At 38.9% G+C, this 19,136-nt stretch overlaps 3 protein-coding genes across 4 annotated transcripts; 1 reads left to right on the top strand and 2 right to left on the bottom strand.

Moving 5' to 3' along the window:
• Nucleotides 1–146: 146 nt before the first annotated feature.
• LOC119737547 (CXXC motif containing zinc binding protein-like) lies at nt 147–4,798 on the bottom strand. Its single transcript, XM_038211986.1, has 8 exons — nt 4,701–4,798; nt 3,323–3,405; nt 2,945–3,028; nt 2,665–2,721; nt 2,373–2,454; nt 1,741–1,850; nt 1,351–1,413; nt 147–798 (listed from the first exon to the last, which is right to left on the bottom strand). Exons 2-8 carry the CDS (start codon nt 3,326–3,328, stop codon nt 718–720), a joined length of 483 nt encoding a protein of 160 aa, XP_038067914.1. The 5' UTR covers nt 3,329–3,405; nt 4,701–4,798; the 3' UTR covers nt 147–717.
• Nucleotides 4,541–7,110, top strand: LOC119737546 (zinc transporter ZIP3-like). 2 transcript variants are annotated; one of them, XM_038211984.1, is made up of 2 exons: nt 4,541–4,647; nt 5,331–7,110. In XM_038211984.1, exon 2 carries the CDS (start codon nt 5,453–5,455, stop codon nt 6,644–6,646), a length of 1,194 nt encoding a protein of 397 aa, XP_038067912.1. In that variant the 5' UTR covers nt 4,541–4,647; nt 5,331–5,452; the 3' UTR covers nt 6,647–7,110. The 2 variants fall into 2 exon arrangements, with proteins under 2 accessions (XP_038067912.1, XP_038067913.1); XM_038211985.1 differs by lacking the exon at nt 4,541–4,647 and adding an exon at nt 4,856–4,945.
• A 1,828-nt stretch (nt 7,111–8,938) lies between these two features.
• On the bottom strand, nt 8,939–18,996 carry LOC119737738 (prolyl 3-hydroxylase OGFOD1-like). The gene is made up of 14 exons (XM_038212296.1): nt 18,266–18,996; nt 17,623–17,771; nt 16,511–16,557; nt 16,235–16,335; nt 15,795–15,911; nt 15,130–15,221; nt 14,416–14,544; nt 13,383–13,496; nt 12,969–13,048; nt 12,107–12,375; nt 11,120–11,263; nt 10,572–10,630; nt 9,502–10,125; nt 8,939–9,287 (listed from the first exon to the last, which is right to left on the bottom strand). Exons 1-13 carry the CDS (start codon nt 18,582–18,584, stop codon nt 9,964–9,966), a joined length of 1,782 nt encoding a protein of 593 aa, XP_038068224.1. The 5' UTR covers nt 18,585–18,996; the 3' UTR covers nt 8,939–9,287; nt 9,502–9,963.
• Between the last annotated feature and the right edge of the window lie 140 nt (nt 18,997–19,136).

Raw genomic sequence — 19,136 nt, 5'->3', positions numbered from 1 at the left:
AAGTGGAGGATATTTTAGACAAATAAATTTAGCTTTGCAACAAATCCCAAAATAATAACGCGAATATGGAGGTCGAAGAATGGCACGTGCAGTGTTGATTAAATTATTCTGGTTCGTAAAATACAACTGAAACTTTTACAATGGCACTAATTACTTCATTATATCCATGATTTTATTGAATACATCAATAAAAAAAGGAAGAAAAGTATCTCTTTCATTAGAAATTCATAAAATTCTATTTTTTTTCAAGCTAATTAAGCAACGAATAAGAAACCGAAACAAAGGCCCTCCCCCCCCCCCCAAAAAAAAATACCACCGCCACCTCTTAGAAAACATTATTAATGATTTTTATTATAAAGAGATGTGTAATATTCTTCTTTGGCAAATTTAAAACTTATATTCCAGGCAATAAATAAGCTGTGGCTGATTATTTCTTAAAATAAAGAAGCGGCACAACAAATGAAGAAAACCTATAACCAAATGAATCTTTTTTGACTATGAATTCTGTAACTTTTCAGAAATTACGTGCAGATAGTCTTTTGGCTCTACTACCCCCTACTTTGTTTGTTTTGAAAAACTGAACTAAAAGTTTGCAGCTAACTGATTGGAAATAAAGGTATTTCAGGTTCTTAATTGTCCATTAGATGACTTAATTTTGTCTCCATCTGTCTCCCGGTTCCCCTCCCTATTTCTCTCTCTGTCTGTCAGTAGGATTGCTCATTTCATGGTGATGAAGCGACTTTCAAACTCTTCGATGCTCACAGGCAGGTTGGTCTTTTCGTCATAATCCGCCCATTCCTGCCAAAAAATAATAATAATAAATAAACACCAAGAAACAAATCAAAATTCTTAAAGGCATATACCATAATTAGGATCATTTGCTTTTCATGCATTTTGTTTGTTTCCAATAATAACACCACTCCAAATCCAAAGAAGAATTTTCTAAACCTAACCTGTTGAAGTTTCAGCTTAGTGGATAGTACACTTTTCAAGAAAACAGTGAAAAACCATGCACAACTTTTGATCACAAAACACAACTTCATCAACAGCACTCTTTATTTTAATTAATTGATCGTCGGAAATCACCTACATTTCTTGATTTCCTCTAATTTCATGGGGTGTTCAGTACCAGTAGGATCTTTAATACAGGTAAGTTTTTTGAAAATTCCATAGGTTACTTTTGGGATAAATGCAAATGATTCCCTTAACCGTGTTGTGTTTTTGCATCGAGTTAATTAGATTATTTGAGACTCTGGGAGGTTCCGTTAGAAAATCCTTGGGGTGTCATAATTAATACCTAATAATTTGTTTCCGTGTTTTATAATCTCAAGATGAATAATGTGAACCGACCTTTTCTGTTAAGTCAACTTCAAACTGGGTTGTGGATTCGGCCCCTTTGGCTGCAAAACCAATCTGAAATAAATTTAAAATCAGGCAAATATTTTTATGAAGAGACATTTTATTAAGTTCTTAGACCACAGGCCCTACCACCTATGAGGAAACTTAAAAAAAAAAAATGGGTCAACTGTTCCATTATCTCAGTGCACCATATAATTGTTTGGGATATCCTTGGTTTGGGAAGGAAATGTGTAAACTAATCCCTCAAAAATTTATCAGATATGACAGTGAAAGGAACTTTAAATTGATGTTGTTGCTGACCAAAGAAATGACTTTTACAAACAATTTTTGTTTGAAATTGCAAAAACGTTTGATATTTCAAACTATCAGAATTGTTTTTACCCTTGGTGAGAATTCAACTGGCTCCATTCCTCTGCACTCAAAGCCGACGATTGTCTTGAATGAGCCGCTGTCTTCTACATTGTAGGCTTTGTAGGAATCTTTGAGTATGTCTGCAAGAGACAAGTTGCGACACATAAAGTCAGTAATAAAGTTTCAGATACAAGCTGGTGAATAAGAGATAATGACAAAAGCCTCATTTATAAATTAATTAAATCAAAATCTCTAAATTAAACCACTATATTAATTTCTTCACATTAAAGGGAATGTACAACATTTGCTTTTGCTGCAATATTCAGAAATAAATGGATTTGGAGGATTTTTTGAAAACAAAGCCAGTTGTCTCCAGCGCTGGTCGGCTGGCCAGCGTTGGAAAAATAAAACTTTTCTTGAAAATGTCAGCACACCAGGAGCCACAATTTTACTGGATTCTTTAGACTGGCATTCCCTAACAATCCAGTAAGGTATTTCGTGATAATTTGATAATTTTGTTTTTTTGATGTTTGCAAATGTTGTATTTTTCCTTAAAAACAACTTTGAACTAAATGGAGACTTTTTTTAATTCAAACTTGAAAAACTTATTTTTTTAAAGGTTTTAATTATACAAAATTCTCGAACATTGTAGTGTCACAAACCTATGTGATTTTCTCGACCGCACATTTTGCACTTTGACACCATGCTGGCTGACCCACGACCTCCTTTTGTTGGTGTGCTCTCCTTCAAGTAAAAAATGAAAACCACACACAAAACAAATTGAAAATGACATAAATCGGGGATGATTATAACTATGCCAATCTGGGATAATTTAAACAATTCATTCTGGAATAAAAAAATTGTATAATACAAAATTCTGTCCAACTAACAGAAACTGGCACCCAAAAGGGGGCGTGGCTAAAAGAACATAAATGAGTGGTGCAACCAACTTACAGTGAGAGTTAGGTACTGCCATGATCCGGTTATTGTTCCACAGTTGGAACACTTGATCTGATGACAAAAGGAAAAACAATGCACATATTTTTTTCATGAGTGAAGCTAAATTAAAAACAGTACTTTGGTTGTCCAGTTTGCATGGTCATGATGGTTTGTAGGAATGTTTGAAATAAACAAACATGTCTGATACCGATACAATTAATGCAGGTTATGGTTCTCAGGTTTTTGTCAAGACATTTATTTGTAAAGAAAATGTCAAAAATGTTTTGTCCATCACCTTGACATACCAACGGAAATCGTCTCCATCAGGACGAATGTTCGTCACATTTTCCACTTGGGCCCTTATCTGCAAGCCGATGCGCTACCAAAAAAAAAATAAAATTAAAAAATCAGCTGAATTATGAAAAATATGACTTCAGTCAGATTTGAACCTGTAACCAGTAAAATAAAAATCTGGTGCTTTACCAAACTGTGAGTTGGCACTTTCTCAATTTGTCTATAGATATTTCAAACCATATCATACAACTGGGGAATCAACAAAGAATTCCATACATGGACATTAATGGTTTTTCCCTGCAGGGACTTATGTTATTATATGAATTATATATTAATTATTATAAAAAAATTATATGAATATTCCAAGCACTTTACTTACCACCATTTTTTAGTTCCTCTCGATCAACAGGATTTACCGTATTTCAGCAATCAGTTCAGTCCATTTAGTTTGCGAGATCTTACCTGTTAAAATTAAAAAGAGTTTCACTTGTAATAGGCCTGTTGTGCCCATTCTTGAAAATCACGCATTCTTAAGAATGTGCGCGCATTCTTAAGAATGAGCGCCCATTCTTAAGAACGAGCACGCGTTCTTAAGAATGAGCGCTCATTCTTAAGATTGGGTGGGAATATCACGTGCACAATTTATGAATTTTGCCCAATCTTAACAAACATTGCACGACATAATTATGTTAAATGAAATGTATAGCGGTTAAAAGGGAAACAATTTATATAAAGAGGAAAGAAAATGTTCTATGCTTCTGTACTCGTATAACTACGATAATTTGAATCAAATTAAACCTGTTATTATTGCTTTTTTCTGCCCACTATGGGAAGTTTTGTAATAACGGAGGACTGGGAACTAGTCTGGGAAGTGCTTTGTTTAGGCTAGACAAGTTACAAGTCCCTGTATGTATCATATGCATGCCACGAAAACAAAACGATGTCCAGAAGCTGCCAAAATTGCTTTTTTGACTATATAGAATCCAGCTCTGTGACGTAATGGTGGGGTGTGAACAATAAATTAGTGGCAATTTAAATGGGAAATAGCATTAGCACTACGGGATGTCGCAGTATTCATTCTCATTCTTCACATTCTTCATTCTTACTTTCCCCCCCCCTCCCCCCCCCCCCCCCCCCCCCCCGCTTTTATTATCCCAAAAATCAGAATTCTTTCCACTAGTATTATTATGTCTCTTATTTTTTCCCGGTCCCCCCCCCCTCCCCATATCAATACGAGATAATTATCATATCCACTCTACTTTTCAGCGCCTTGCGTTGCAACAGTATAATTATTGAGAATCAGTGAACGAGGATGCAGCTAGACTTTCCAAGCGCAGCCGGTGCTCGGCATCGACAAGACCGTTATCTTGTCGCGCATTCTTAAGAATGTGCGCTCAATCTGGAAGAGTTATTTTTTGCGAAGATTGCGCAAGGATCCAGTTGCACATTCTTAAGAATGTGCATGCACATTCTTAAGAATGCGTGATTTTCAAGAATGGTCACAACAGACCTACCGGGAGCACTTAGGATATGTTAATGTTTGCACCTCCCTCTTTCCATATGAAATGACACGCCCACCCAATGTCAACAGGGGGCGCTATAACAAAACACCATGCACAAGGAGCAAACGTGGACTTTGATCTGCACATCGACAACTTTGCCACGTTTCGTGTGGTGACGCAACACGTTAAACACTTTGTGCAGGTAGGTACATCTTGTCAGCAAACACAAATCATTAAAAATTCACACCGCAGTACCTTTTTCAGCTATATCAACCTTCCATAAATGAGATAACTTGGTCCGATCGCGTAGCGATGTACCTTTCCCAGCAGGGCCTACGTGACATAAAAACGTAGTTGGGATCTCTGCCGGTCGTCTGATAAGTAATACAGGAACTGAAGTCTGGGAACCTGACTGGGTTCGCAGACGACAAACTTTACCAAACAAAACACAAATTGCAAGAAGTTCATCGTCAGAAAATTATTCGTCGTTGAAAATATAGGTATTCCATTTACCATCTATCATTGAATTAAAATAAACATCAGTCGTGGTTTGATAGTAAAAGAGAATTGATTTTAAAGAGGGACTGGCGTATATATTTAATATTTATGCTTTATTATAATGTTTAACCATGGAGGTAGGAAACACCTCGGTTTAACTAGAATTAGAAGTTAATATCAGTTTTTCTTCTAACATTTAATAGGCCTACTCCCCCCCCCCTTTTTTTTTACAGATAAGCTGAAGCCTACATGTAACTTAGCCTTGTAACCATTGTCAAGTTTATTTGTTACTGGTAAAGTTGGACATCAACCAACCAGGACACATTAGAATGCATAAATTTGAATAAGCTGTTAATTAATAATCATGTTCATATTTTTGTATAACAGGAGCAACAGCTAGATTGCATACAGCTCAGATCATCACACAAAGATGGAGGAGAAACATTTGTAGATCACTGAAGGACAAACGTTTGGAAATTGAAACACTTTTTAGTTAAAACAAATCAACCATGGAAGATATTCTCACCAAAGGTACCGGACCCAGCAGCCGGACTGACAATTTTGTGACTAAAAAGTCCGGGGAGCCCACCTACGGCAGTAGTATGTCAATCCTTCTCTTGCAGCTGACGTGCATGATTGCCGTGTTTCTCATCACCCTCGCCGGAGCCCTCCTACCTCTGAAGGTGATTGGAACAAAAGCGAGCCAGTCAATCAAACGACGCCAGCGATCGGAAAAGATCCTGAGCTACTGCAACTGTCTGGCTGGGGGCGTGTTTCTAGCCACTTGCTTCCTGGGGCTGATTCCTGCAGCCCGAGACAAATTCCAGGAGATTTTTCGAGAGAAGAACATTACCACCGAGTATCCGTTCTGTGAAGCGGTCGTGGTGCTTGGATTTTTCCTGATCTTGAGCTTGGAGCAGTTGGCACTGTCTTTGCAACAGCAGTGGCAGAACAGGGGCAAGGCCGACGAGATACAGATGAAAAAGGTCAGCCTGAAGTTCAACGCCAAGGATGGAAAGGTCAAAGTGGACACGACTGATCTCGAGGATGAAGAAGAGGATGAAGATTTGTTTAACAGAGACTCGGACACACAGCCCATGCTTGGGCCAGCAAAGGGCATTACAGAGGAAAGAAATGGGGGTTACCGAAGAGACAATGTTTCCCGTCTTGATGAAACAAACGATCTTGAAGCTGGGAGCCACTCCCACAATGCTGGTTCGCATGGACACAGTCACCTTAGCAACATCAACAACTCAGGGCTGCTGCGGTCACTCATCCTCCTCTTCGCACTCTCGACGCATTCCATCTTTGAGGGCATGGCTCTGGGTCTTCAGGAGGACATCAAACGCATCGTCTACCTCCTGATAGCAATGCTTGCTCACGAGAGCCTGGCTGCCTTTGCCTTAGGTGCCAGCCTCATTAAGAATTCCGTCAGCACCTACGCCTTTGTCATCTACGGAGTTCTCTTCGCAGGAATGATTCCGTCCGGTATCGCCCTCGGTCTCTGGATCCGAGCCTCCCCGGGATTCGGAGCCGTTGTCTGCTCAGCCGTCATGCAAGCCATCGCAGCGGGAATCTTCATCTTTGTCACATTTTTCGAGATTCTCAACCACGAGTTTGAGGTGCACAGAGACCGCCCGCAGAAAATAGCATTTGCCGTCCTGGGCTACGTGATCCTTGCAGCATTGGAGGCAGTGCAATGATGTAGTTTTCGTCACTTGTTTTCACTTTTAATACCAACTTCATATACACCGAGCTTATCTTTAGGCTGAATAGGTGTGACCCTTGCTTTCATATGTAGCGCCCTCTGCTGAGCTTTATTGGGAAGTGGCAGGCAAAAATTCTCCCATACTTGTACTGTAATGTGTTTACTTTATGCATGCATACATAGGGAATGTCATAAAAACCAGCATTTAGGCCTACATATTTGTCAGATGGATGTATCTCACGAACCCCCCCCCCCCCCCATAAATTACAGTGCCTAATTTGCATAATGTATTATATTAATGTACTTGCATAATGAATATGAAGAGTACATGTATTTACATAAAGCCATCTGTCATCCTTGAATGTTTTCTTCTACCGTTGGAATCGTAAATTCAAAATTGTGACCTGTTCTGTCAAAATTAGACTTTTCTGGGCATAAGGTCGAAAATGATATTTTTACATATTGTTAACATATGTTCTTTTTCCTTTTAATAGGTGGTTTAATTTTTGAAACCGGTCATTCCTGGGCAGAGTTATGCTATTTTGAAGTTCATTGTGTCGAAAAGTAGAAAACGGAGAAAATGGCCACGAACAACACAAAACAGTTATTTCTTTAACTGATATACCTTATCAAAATCATCAAAAATAGTATATGTAGAGTTCAAATTAGGGTTTCAAACTTTTATAATATATTTTAGACATGTTCAGGATTACAAATATGCAAAAATTCGAAAATCGATAAAATCACCCCCACAGCGTATTTTGGCCCTATCTCAATTTCAACCTCTGCCCAGAAGCGTCTGCTTTTGACAGAACAGGTCACAATTGTCAAATTTATAAGCAAATCAGTAGATGAAGGCATCAATGGTAAACTGTTGAGGCACATAGCTTTTGATATCATCTACCAAATACAAAATTGATTTGACAGCCCCATAACGCAACTCTATTGACAAATTCTGGTTTTGAAAGATAAATATGTCCTAATACTTTTAGTCTTAAATTCTTCAGGCTTGAAAACAAGGTTAGCGATATGACATGCAACAGGCCTGCCATTTTCTTGTTAATGTCAAAAGAGGGCAGTGCAAGTACTAGATATAGCAGGCTGATAAATTGCTTAATTAGTAAAAGTACCCGACGGCAAAGTTTCATGTGAGAATATTGTAACAATCTTCACTGTAGTGTCACATGTGTGTTGTGCTTTCATAATATCGAATGAATTAAATATGCAATAAATTGTGACATTTTAAGCTCTTTTAAATATTTTTCAAATATTGTTTTTTTAGTGAAATAACCTCACAAAATGGTGATAAATCAGCTAGTTTTTCTGAGCCGTATACGTATCCCGTACGCGTACCATTTCAAATGTTCCCTAGTATTTATGTGCATGTATTTTACATGGGGATCTCTTGAAGTTGGATTGTGTTTTGGATTGCATTCTTTTGTAGTGTGTGCCTTGATTGTTTTGAAGATCATTCGTTAATAGTTTTTGGCTGATATTCAGCTGATTTAGTTACATTTTCATCTTTATATTCCACTTTTCTTATACATGTTATGCAGAAACATTTTCCATTTTTATACTTTTCTAATTTAAAATGATAGTCAGAGGTGCTGTATTGGTTTCAGAGAAATTAAATGTACAAATGAAAAAAGAATTATCAATATAGTATATTATATATTTAAAATATTTGTGCCGAAATGGTGTGACTTTAAGTTAATTTTTGATTTATGTCCTGCTGTGTGGCCAAGCGAAAGCCATGTTATTTGAACTGTGCCATCTGCTGTACAACTAAAAATCAATATTTATTTATACAGTACTTTGGAATCATAAAGTAAAAAAGTGCATGTCATATTTTAAAATATTGAAGGCATAAAAAGCCTGTCTGAAAACTTAGATGAAATGTACATGCGCTGTTTTCATATTTATGCATAATTATTATCAAATTATAGTAATTTGTACATGTTCACATCTTTGATAATTTCAGTATTTGCCCAATTGAAAATTCCGATAGCATTTCCTTTTCACGTTACCAAGTACAATTCCGTACAAATTTCCAGTGATTAGCTTCATTTTTTTTATTTGTTGTATAAAAATGAGGCACTTTAATGCTTTCAACTTTGAAAATGTAATATTTTTGGGTAAATGCCACGTGATATCTTTGATTGCATGGACTTTCACACGTTTATGTTGGTTTGAGTATAAATGTGCCTGCCTGTGTTGATAATCAACAATGGTGCGTTTCTATTTATAGGACATCGAAAAAAAACCGAAAACATTTGCAGAATGAATGTGTATTTCAGCACCTGCATTTTTATTTTATCAAATGAATAAAAAGCATACAATTAAGTAATGATATACACATTTCTTTGTCTCGTGATATCAAACTGAAAATGTTTACCCCACTTTAAGCTAAAAATGACCCCGATGTATAAAGAGGGCTTCTATAGAAAATGAGGGGCAGTGGATTTTTCCTCAGTACACTTAACCCCTACCATTCCTTTATTGTAACAAGCGTCTATGATTCAATGGATTCAGATTCAACGATTAATTATGCAAAACAAGACTGCGTCTTGACCTCCAGATTCTGACCAATCAACAAGCTTTCCATCAGGTCATCGGTAACCCGTTATTATATTAAACTTAAGGACGGGGTGTAATGGGGACATTCCTCCACACATAGAGCAAGTGGCCCGCATGACTGCACAGCCTTTGTGTGGTAGCGGGACTGCACAAAAGCAGCAGCTGTGGAACTACCCACTAGCCATGTGCCACGGCATACCACAGCTGGCAACTGCATTCCAATGAGGATTAGCGGCCGCGGCCATGACCGCTTCCCGTGCGCATGGGGTTAACAACAACATGGCAGAAAATAAACAGCTTGTTCGCGTTTCTTCATGAAATGACGTCACAAGTTCTAAAGTCGACTCCAATTGGCTGGGGCGCAGGGGTCACTTAAAATTAGCAAAGGTCGCATACATATCAGACATTATTGCTGAGCTTGGGGGCTCCCAAAACAATGGATGATACTCAGACTACTACCATGTTGCATCTGGTTGAAACATAGCAAGGACGACGGAACTAGATGGTATGAGTTTCTCAATTGAAGCTTTTCCTCACAACATGTTATGAACTCCTGCCTGTCAGGCAAATAGTGCGCATTGACCAATCAGATACTGACTTCTGGTCAAGTGACCAAGAAAGCTGGGTCAAACTGGGTCATAAGCACTGTGGGAATGTACACAACCCAAAAGTGGGCGGGGCATATGCCCAAATCCGGTAGGGTCCATCTTATACGTGGTAGATAGCCGGTGCTCGCTACTCATAGTACACGAGTTGTATGTCGTAGATAACTGGTTCCCTGTCCCCCTCACTGTGGCACTCAGTGAACCTATGGTTGATGTGTTTGACAAATCTCAGTGTTTCCTTGTCGCGGTAGACCAGCGAAAGGCCGTTGTTCTCAGGTGACACACTGAGAAGCTACAAGAATAAACAAACAATCAAAACCCATGGTTTAATCAAACAATCTCTGACTCAAATCTTAAAATAAATTCAGGGGTATACTTAGCAGGAAATACTGATTGTCAAATTTATTTGCAAAACAGAAAAAAATCGTACAAACTACATGTAAAAGCAATTTTTAATATTAAAGAGTTTTTAATAAAAAATCCAAAACCTACTGAAAAATTCGGAAAATCAGGTTCTCAATATTGAGAAATTTCTACTTTTCTGTAGATTTCTGACTAATAACAATTTTGACTGGTGAATACAATTGCTAGACTTAATCCAAGTAATTTATAATCAAAATATACCTCAACTTTCTTTTAAAATCAAAAGCAGATTTCACATTGTGCTTATGCACAAAAAATGTTTCATTAAACTTTTTGATCAATTCTTTTGGTCAAGAGTATAAGAAATGATTATACCTCTTCATCTTCTGCCTTGGCTATGTAGGAAATGTAACCCCCATGATCCGTCTGCAAATCTGTAAAAAATGTGAAATATGTAAAAAAATTGAATACAAGCACCCATTTGTAGGTAAACATAAGTCCTGCAGTCTCAAGTCATATCGCAAGCTATTCAAATCAACCATGACAAAGATATTCCTTTGTTATTGTTCATCCTGTTACTTGTGACCCGGATTGTGTTTTTGACTTGTGACGTTGGCGTAGCGGTACTTTCCTCGCCTTCACCACTGTGACGTGACCCGGGTTCAAATCCCGCCTGGGCCAATATGTGGTTTGGGTTTTCAGTCCCTGCCTGATCCCGTTTGTTTTCCCCAGAAAATTCTGCTGGGGATTTCCTCCCACCTCTAAAACTGTAATTGCTTCTGATTGTCTTCTCTCTACAGGTTTCTTCAGGCTTGCGAGCTACAGTGCCTAGGGCATTTTTGAGGAATCTGTGGTTTTATTATCAGAAATAAATAAATAATAATAATGACTTGATTAGAACTAGACTATGCACAGAGCCATACCTTCAGGGCAGTTGAAGTGGATGACAGCATCCAACGCAAACTCTGATCCTTCGGTGTCCGTGTCATGCAGCAGGGTGTAGCAGCCGTGTCGCCATCGCCTGACCTGGGCCCGGCATCTTGGATTACTCGCTCTGGGTGAATTGACTGGACATGGGAAAATAAGAAAATTAAAATGCGTTCAATTCGTCCATACTTCAGCCAAATTCCAGAGACTTTAATCCATCGACCACACTTAGAACCACTAATGAGGTCGCACCGTACTTGGGGACATGCAATAAGCGTTCTCAATTCAGAGGTGTACGCATTGGACATATGACTGGAAGATATTGGTAAGAGAATTTTTTTTACACGCATGTGTCATATCCTGTGAGCAAGTAAGGTGCTATCTTAGAGATGGATTCAGTGCTGAAAAAGTAGAAGACACAGAGCGTTGCACTCATGAGAACCACAAGTGTATGGATCATGATCCCTCTGTGTACTGGTTCCTGTGCATATTGTGCCGAGAATGTACGACTAAAATGGTTTTATCAAGTGCGTCCAGGAATCTTTTGGAAAACCGAAGGGACTTTTCGAAATCACATTTTTTTTTTTAACCATTTACCAACTGTAGCGCCCGAAACCGCCCGAGCCCTCTATGGTTTTGATTTTTCAGTGAGTAAACACAATTTAATACAATGTGATACAATGTAATACAATGTAATACAATGTAACACAATGTAATACAGGTGGTTATGGGTTAAAGAGACATATAAGTTCAACTTTAGTACTCAAGCAAAGGACACCCAGTTTTTCATTCCTGGCAAATTTAGACACCTAATTTCCAAATGATGACAAAAGCCCCAAGGATCAATTGTCATCTGAATATGCAAAAAGCTGCAACACCTTTGCAGAGGAGTGCAGTTGAGTTGCGGTGAAATGTGGAAAAGAAGCTCATATTTCCATCATCTTTCATTCTCTTCCCCGTTGAGAGGGTACTAGTGTTTTTACCTATGACAACTCCATCCTCCCCTGTAGTTCCATCTGCAGAGTTTGCATCTCCCCCAGAAGTTTCATCATTGATTTCCTCCCCCGCCTCCTCCCCACAATCATCATCATCACCATCGTCTTCATCATCGCTGTCGTTGTTCGGAGCGTTCTCGTGCAACTTAAGACCGGTGAAGTTTGACAGGGTGAGGAACATGTGCTCCGACTGCAGCACGGCAAGGCAATCCTGCAAGACCTGCGGTAACGTCGACATGTCAGCTGTCTCGTAACTTCTGTAATCATAAGAACATATTTTCAAATAAACCACAGGGGAAACTGACCAGGTGCATTGTAAAAAATAAATCAAAGTTAAAACAGAAATTGACTGGAGTGGGTTTGAACCTGCGACCTCCGGATTACTGTTCCTTAGTTGAGCAAAGAAATGGACTGGGGCAGGGATTGAACCTGTGAACTCCAGATTGTCGTTTCAAACCACGCTCCAGCCAGTTTTTTGTTCAACTTATTATAAGAACACAGTTGTTTCAAAATGTTTACTTCAAGATTTGGAAACATAAACGCTAACTAAAAGAAGCACTTCCGCAGTTGGTTCCATCTGCAGGTTCTACACCTTTTGGGTAGCAGAAGTAGCACCTTTGTGACATATCAAACTCAGAAACAACTTGGCTTAGCAAATGGTAGGTTAAAACAGAATGCCTGCAACAACGAACTCATCTAATGAACACACGCCAAACAGCAAAAGTGCATTAAGAAACCCTATTGCTTGCAGCAGCATTGCGTTTGTCTGAGAAGGCTTCTTATTGAAGTTGCTGAAATAGTTTATAAAAAAATACTATAAACACAATAATATGCAATAAAACTACAATACCGTTTATTGGCAGGTCCAATCTTCTGCCACCTGACGTCACTGCTTTCCAGGGCTTTACTAACCAGCTCATATTTCTCCTTCTGTACAACAAAATTGCATCAAATACAGAATCTTAAGTCAAAATACAGAATCGTAATTCAAGATGCAAATATGAGTTCCCATCAGGGGCCTAAAACTGGGATCTGATTTGTAGGGGAGGTCTCATTTTCTGAAGCAGGCACTCGGCCTTCCCGAACTTCTGCCTTGCCTAATTCTAAGTGGGGTTGAGGGAAGCAGAGGGCGCAAGGTCAGGAGGAATAGGTCTCCAGTAGGGGCTCCTCCCCCAGTCACTAGTTACACCCGTGGCACCCACAAGAATATTAGGTTTCTGTCAACATTCAAAGTCATCAAGAGACTCAAGATCTACTGACGCACCTGCAAGAAGTTCTCCAGCTGAATTTCAGAGTCATCGGTAAATCGATCCTGGATTTCTGACTGGTTCAGGACATCCAGGTATAAAGGGTTGATCCAATCAAAGATCTCATCCTCCTAAATGAAGAAGTATAGGAAACAAAATTAGACAAAAAGATGTGGGGGACAATTGTGAGACTGAAAAGAAACCAACATGTCTTCATTTTTAAAGCTGATAGCACAGTTGAGGATATAGACGAATTTATCTTCAATCAAACTTGACGCACAGTACAGATGGAACACGCACGCCGTATACCAACTTTTCAATGGTAATCTAGTGCAGCAGGAATGGTGCGTGCATCTTAGAATAGCACGATATGCGGAGTGCGATATGAACCATGTTGTTAGGTCATAATATCACACTGTTTTTGCCGTGGATCGACCAATCAGGATTGAGGATTTATGTTTGCTTGAAGATAATGGTAACAGGCTTTCAGATCTACAGCTTTGTCTTTTTTTCAGCATATTCATACGTTCACTCAACCAAAAAAGAAAGTCCCCCCCCTCAATACTTTGTTGTCTAACTCAAAAACTACTGGGCACATCTTGCTCAAATCACGACCGATCAGTACAGAAATTCCTTAGCAATCCAGCCATACTCTTTGTTTGGCCCAAAACAGTGATGTTTACAAAATAATGCAATTTATGACAAGTGGTACTGAAAACAAAAAATTGCACTTTTCGACACTTGCAAGGCGAGTTTGAACCGCAACATGCACGTATACAAAAGTGCAACTGTTTTCGGTATCATTTGTCATAAATTGCATAAATTCGTACACATTATTACCGTTTTGGGCCAAATAAAGAGTATGGCTGGATTGCTAAGGAATTTCTGTACTGATTGGTCATTAGTTGAGCGAGAGGTGCTCAGTAGTTTTTGAGTTAGAAAAAAGTATTGGAAGGGGGGACTTTCTTTTTTGGTTGAGTGTAGCTGTAATTGTCAAACAGACATAGACAATAGTCCTAGAGGGTGATTTGGATGTGGCCTTACTCTCACCTCAATAGTACAGTAAGACTGGAGTGGTATCCTGGGTTCAACGTATGGTGTCGGCCTATCCACACGGGGTCCATGGAACCACCCACTGACAGACAAACGGCATTTATCTTGAGATAGTACCTCTGCAACCTGTGACAAAGACAACCTCAAATGTTAGCACGTGCACACGTACAGAAACCGCTGCTGAAGAACATTTAATTTTTGCATCATCCAAAATAGTGCAAGTAAGCATGTGAATTTTTCCCGCAATCCCTCTGACAACACTGATTATACAGTGATTATAAAATGCGTCGGCCAAGGACAAAACCCAACATAGGAATTAGTTGCATTACCCGCTGCTATATTACTGACCAGCCAGCCGACCTCAGCAAGCTCAGTAGTCGAGTGGTAAGATATCTGCACTAGTAATTAAGCAGGAGATCGTGTGAATATTTTGCAATATTTTGAAACCCCTTTGATCAGGATAACATTGAGTATACAGTTTTTATAAAATAGGTTGGCGAGGGGCAGCATAAAAACCAAACAAAAACCTTGAAAGAGAACTTCTTGAAAATCTACAAAGAAGTCTAATTTTTGCTGACTTGAGGGCCTAGCCTATTGTCCTCTGGCTGATCGAGTAACTGACTGATGGCTTGTGCAAGATCTACAACAACAAAACAGTTAAGGTCACATGATCAACCAATTGACCAATCACAGAATGACTTGACAACCCACCTGATGAAATGACCTCGGCGTGACCTCAAAGAAGACAAAGTTATTCCATTTTGGCAGCAGGGATTTCACGACATGGCTGGGCTGGCCATGCGCTGTCAATTTAAACAAAAAATATTAACCCATGAAACTCAACCAGATGCTAGGAAATCACTGCAGTTGGGAAGTTGGACACTCTTCATAACCAGTCTTAAAAGAAGTTAGATCCAAGAGCTTTACACATTTTTTTCAAATGTAACTGATATTTTTAGCTTACAGTAGAGTCCATATTACCCACTTTTTAAGGCTACCGTGAGAATTATAGTGCAATAGATAAAACAGAAGTTTGGGTGTTGAAAAGAAAAACAGTTAGGGGTTCCTTGAGAAGTAACCATGAGGACTTTACAGGACACTTTAAGAACTATTGTCTAGGTAAATGTAGCTTAGTTTTTTGTCCAGTTTTTTTGTTGGTTGTTTGTGTGTTTGTTTAATTTTTACTTATTTATTTATTTATTCATTTATTTATTTATTTTTTGGATCGGGGGGGGGGGGGGGTCTTTTTTGCTGTATTAAAACAAAAATGAACAAATCTCCAACATTTTTTAACACTCTTGACCCAAGCATATATAACACAGAAACTTTAATCACTACTCAAACAAACTGTCAATTATAAACTCTCTCCAAATTACCATCGATAGTGAAGAGGTCCAGTGCCCCGCCGTCTTCCTCCTCCCATTGTGGGACAAGATACAGGATGAATGCAATCCTCCTTCCTCCCAGCTCATCGTCATGACATAACAGACTATCTAAAAGGACGAGAAATGAGGAGAAATGATAAAGCCTTCTCAACAAGAAATTGGGTTTCAATTTAAGATGTTTGGTCATAATACTCCCATCAGGAATGCAATGCATGTGTATTTTCGGACTGGGAATGGGCATATTATGCCCCATTGTAATTTCCTTATGCTTTGGCCGGTTTTCTAAATATGTCAGGCAACTTTTTTAAAATCAAAAACAGTACTTTTGGCATAATTTTTAAACTTTCCTATAAGAAGCTTTCCAATTTTATACAAACATTCTTTGAGTCAAAAACTGGGAGTTTCAGTTGGAAGGATTTAGTTTTTGTTACCCGTGTAGTTGTACTTGGAGCAGGTCATATCCACAGTGTCATCTAAAGGTATACAGGTGACGTTCCTCAGCCAAGCCAAAAAATCTTCATACAGGAATTTTCTGAAATTAAAACAGATTAATACAAGCTTTAGTCCCATGAAAAGAGCAGCTCTGATAAAGTACCAGGTATTTGAAACTATTGAAAACAATTAAGGTATTGTATTGGACTCCTTAATGATTTGTTTATATGTTTTGACCACTTTGCTCAATTTATTTTCTGAATGATTACACTTACCTCAATCCTATGATGTGTGGGGAGGAGAAATTTTGAAGCGCACCGGACTGTATAAAGAGATATAAAGTATTTTTAAGTCTATTTTGTTGTTGTTCTTGTTGTTGACTAATGTATAAATGTTGTAGCAGTGTCAATAAGAAGTCCATCACAAGTCCATCATAAGTCCTCACAATTCCATCACAGTCCATCACAAGTCCATCATAAGTCCTCACAATTCCATCACAGTCCATCACAAGTCCATATCATAAGTCCATCATGGAGTGTTGTGGTCCAATGGTTACTGTTTTCGACTCATGTGCTGTGGATGTGGTACGTGGGTTTGAACCCTGGGGGAAAAAGGTGCTTGTGTTCTTGGGCAAGACACTTTACCACAATTGCCTCTCTCCAACCATGAGTACAAATGGGTACCTGTGAAGGTACAGACCAGATTGCGCTGATCTCGATCTGCTGCAGAAAAATGGTCTCATTCCTGATGAACTGGGGTAATAATTGTAAAGCGCTTTGAGAGACCTTTGGTATAAAGCGCAATTAGCATTATTATCATAAGTCATCACAAGTCGTTACAATTCATCACAAGTCCACATCACAAGTCCATATCATAAGGCCATCATAAGTCATCTTAAGTCCATCACAAGTCCTCACAAGTCCACATCATAAGTCCATCATGTCATCACAAGTCCTTCACAAGTTCTCACAAGTCCTCACAAGTCCATCACAAGTCCACATCACAAGTCCACATCATAAGTCCACATCATAAGTCCATCATAAGTCATCTTAAGTCCATCACAAGTCCACATCATAAGTCCATCATAAGTCATCACAAGTCCTTCACAAGTCCTCACATGTACGTCCTTCACAAGTCATCACAAGTCCTTCACAAGTTCTCACAAGTCCATCACAAGTCCACATCACAAGTCCACATCATAAGTCCATCATAAGTCATCACAAGTCCTTCACAAGTGCTCACATGTCCTTCACAAGTTCTCACAAGTCCATCACAAGTCCTCCAGTCTCAAGTCAAGTCACAGTTTCTGTTTTGTTTTTTTGTTATTAAACTTGTGAATTGACTTGCTGCCAGTTTCAAGGATTTTTGCTATTAATCCTAGGCCTACCTGTTGGAATTTGTAAAGGTCGTTGGACTTTTCTTCAAAGGGTAGATCCAAGAGTTCGTCTTTCAAGCCTTGCAAGAAGGCCTCGTCCTTCACAAAGTTTGGCAGAACGCAACAGCTGAAGGGATCCCTGAGTAAAGTTGCTTCATTTTCTGCAAAATATGCCAGTGTGAAGCGTGCATATACATAGCAAACCACAAATCAATGACCAATTCAGAGAGACATTTGTATTCTTGAAAAAGGGTACACATTGTCAAAATGTGAAAAGAAATTATGGAAATTTATAGTACTAAATACTTTAAACTTGACGGCTGTATAAAGGGTGGTTTCTCCCATTTTTTTTACCACACTCCCTGTAGAAAATCAGAAATAGCTTCCTTTCATAATTATTTATCCAACAACCTCAGGTATTTTGTAAAATTGTGTGGGAATGCGACTCTTTGTGCCCCCACTTCTTATATAAACGGAACGTTCTGCCATTGCTTAATGCATGCTTAATGTCATGTTAATACCTCACCACAATATGCTAACCCCAGCACCCCCCCCCCGCACCACCACTTGGCACTTCCACACCCCGCCCCAAAACTAGCATCAACCCTGCGCAATTCCTTCCTCCATGGCAATACTATCAGCAGATTTTCCTCACCGTGCTCACACGATTCCTGTTTCCTGAATGCACCTCCAAATGCCTCTTTGAAACTCTCCTCACGATAAGCAGGGTTGACTTCCGTTGGAACAAAGCCCGATGGTTCAGTCTTCCTCTTCCTTTTCCCAGATTTCGTCGGTCCGGAGCCATTTTCGTCTGCCCTCCTGCTGGTCATTTTGTTGTCATTTCCCAAAACTAAACAGTACACATTGACACGTGCGCGTACAACACGTGTACCCAAAACACCTTTCAAACGACCGGTTACCAACGACGGTTGTATGCTAAATTCATGAAACAGTCGTAGATTAATAATGTTCATAAACTTGATTAAGTCCTTTCTCCGGCCGTACCTACCGCGGTTTTTCCCCACATTTGAAATTTTAAATGCTTTTACTACATAATTTTATTCATTGCACGTTTCTCATTCTTTACAGCTGGCAACTTCCTTTATTTTAAAAATAGTCAGAACTTTTTTTTAGATTTGTGATCAGGATTGGATTAGGTCACAAAGAAGGCCGAGCTAGCCCAGCTTGGCACTACTTTTAAAATTGTCTATATTCCATTGAAATATTGAACACTTTCGTCTTTGACCAGGAAACTTTCCATCAATCCGTAGTCGGTTTTTAAGTAAAGGCAAACGTTTCTATAAGCTGAGAGAAATTCTCAAAATATCTGCTACTTATATTTTAAATCAAGACCATATGCCTTCATCTGCCCAAGAGAATCCCAACCAGTTTATAAAATTAGTGTCAAACTGTCAATACGAAAATAAATAATTGAACTATATGTCTTTTCGTTTAGTAAACGTCCCACTCCAGTTATTCCTCTGTTCTTAATTGTTTTTGTCGATCAAATATCAAAACACAATCTG

The sequence above is a fragment of the Patiria miniata genome, unplaced genomic scaffold (assembly GCF_015706575.1).
Source record: "Patiria miniata isolate m_02_andy unplaced genomic scaffold, ASM1570657v1 HiC_scaffold_3, whole genome shotgun sequence".
In the NCBI taxonomy this organism is placed as follows: Eukaryota; Metazoa; Echinodermata; class Asteroidea; order Valvatida; family Asterinidae; genus Patiria; species Patiria miniata.
The sequence above is the reverse complement of the archived record's forward strand: the minus strand, read 5'-3'. Positions and strand labels throughout refer to the sequence as shown.

Bases quoted from the DNA above. Each gene is read 5' to 3' on its own strand.
- LOC119737547 (XM_038211986.1), bottom strand. The intron at 2,722-2,944 runs GTGATGGACAAA...TTTTGTCATCAG, and splicing joins ATTTCCGTTGGTATGTCAAG to ATCAAGTGTTCCAACTGTGG. The intron at 799-1,350 runs GTCGGTTCACAT...ATTTTTTGGCAG, and splicing joins AAGTTGACTTAACAGAAAAG to GAATGGGCGGATTATGACGA.
- LOC119737546 (XM_038211984.1), top strand. From the start codon at position 5,453: ATGGAAGATATTCTCACCAAAGGTACCGGACCCAGCAGCCGGACTGAC.
- LOC119737738 (XM_038212296.1), bottom strand. From the start codon at position 18,584: ATGAACATTATTAATCTACGACTGTTTCATGAATTTAGCATACAACCG. The intron at 16,336-16,510 runs GTAAGTGTAATC...TTTTAATTTCAG, and splicing joins CCACACATCATAGGATTGAG to AAAATTCCTGTATGAAGATT. The intron at 13,497-14,415 runs GTGAGAGTAAGG...TTCTTCATTTAG, and splicing joins AGTCTTACTGTACTATTGAG to GAGGATGAGATCTTTGATTG.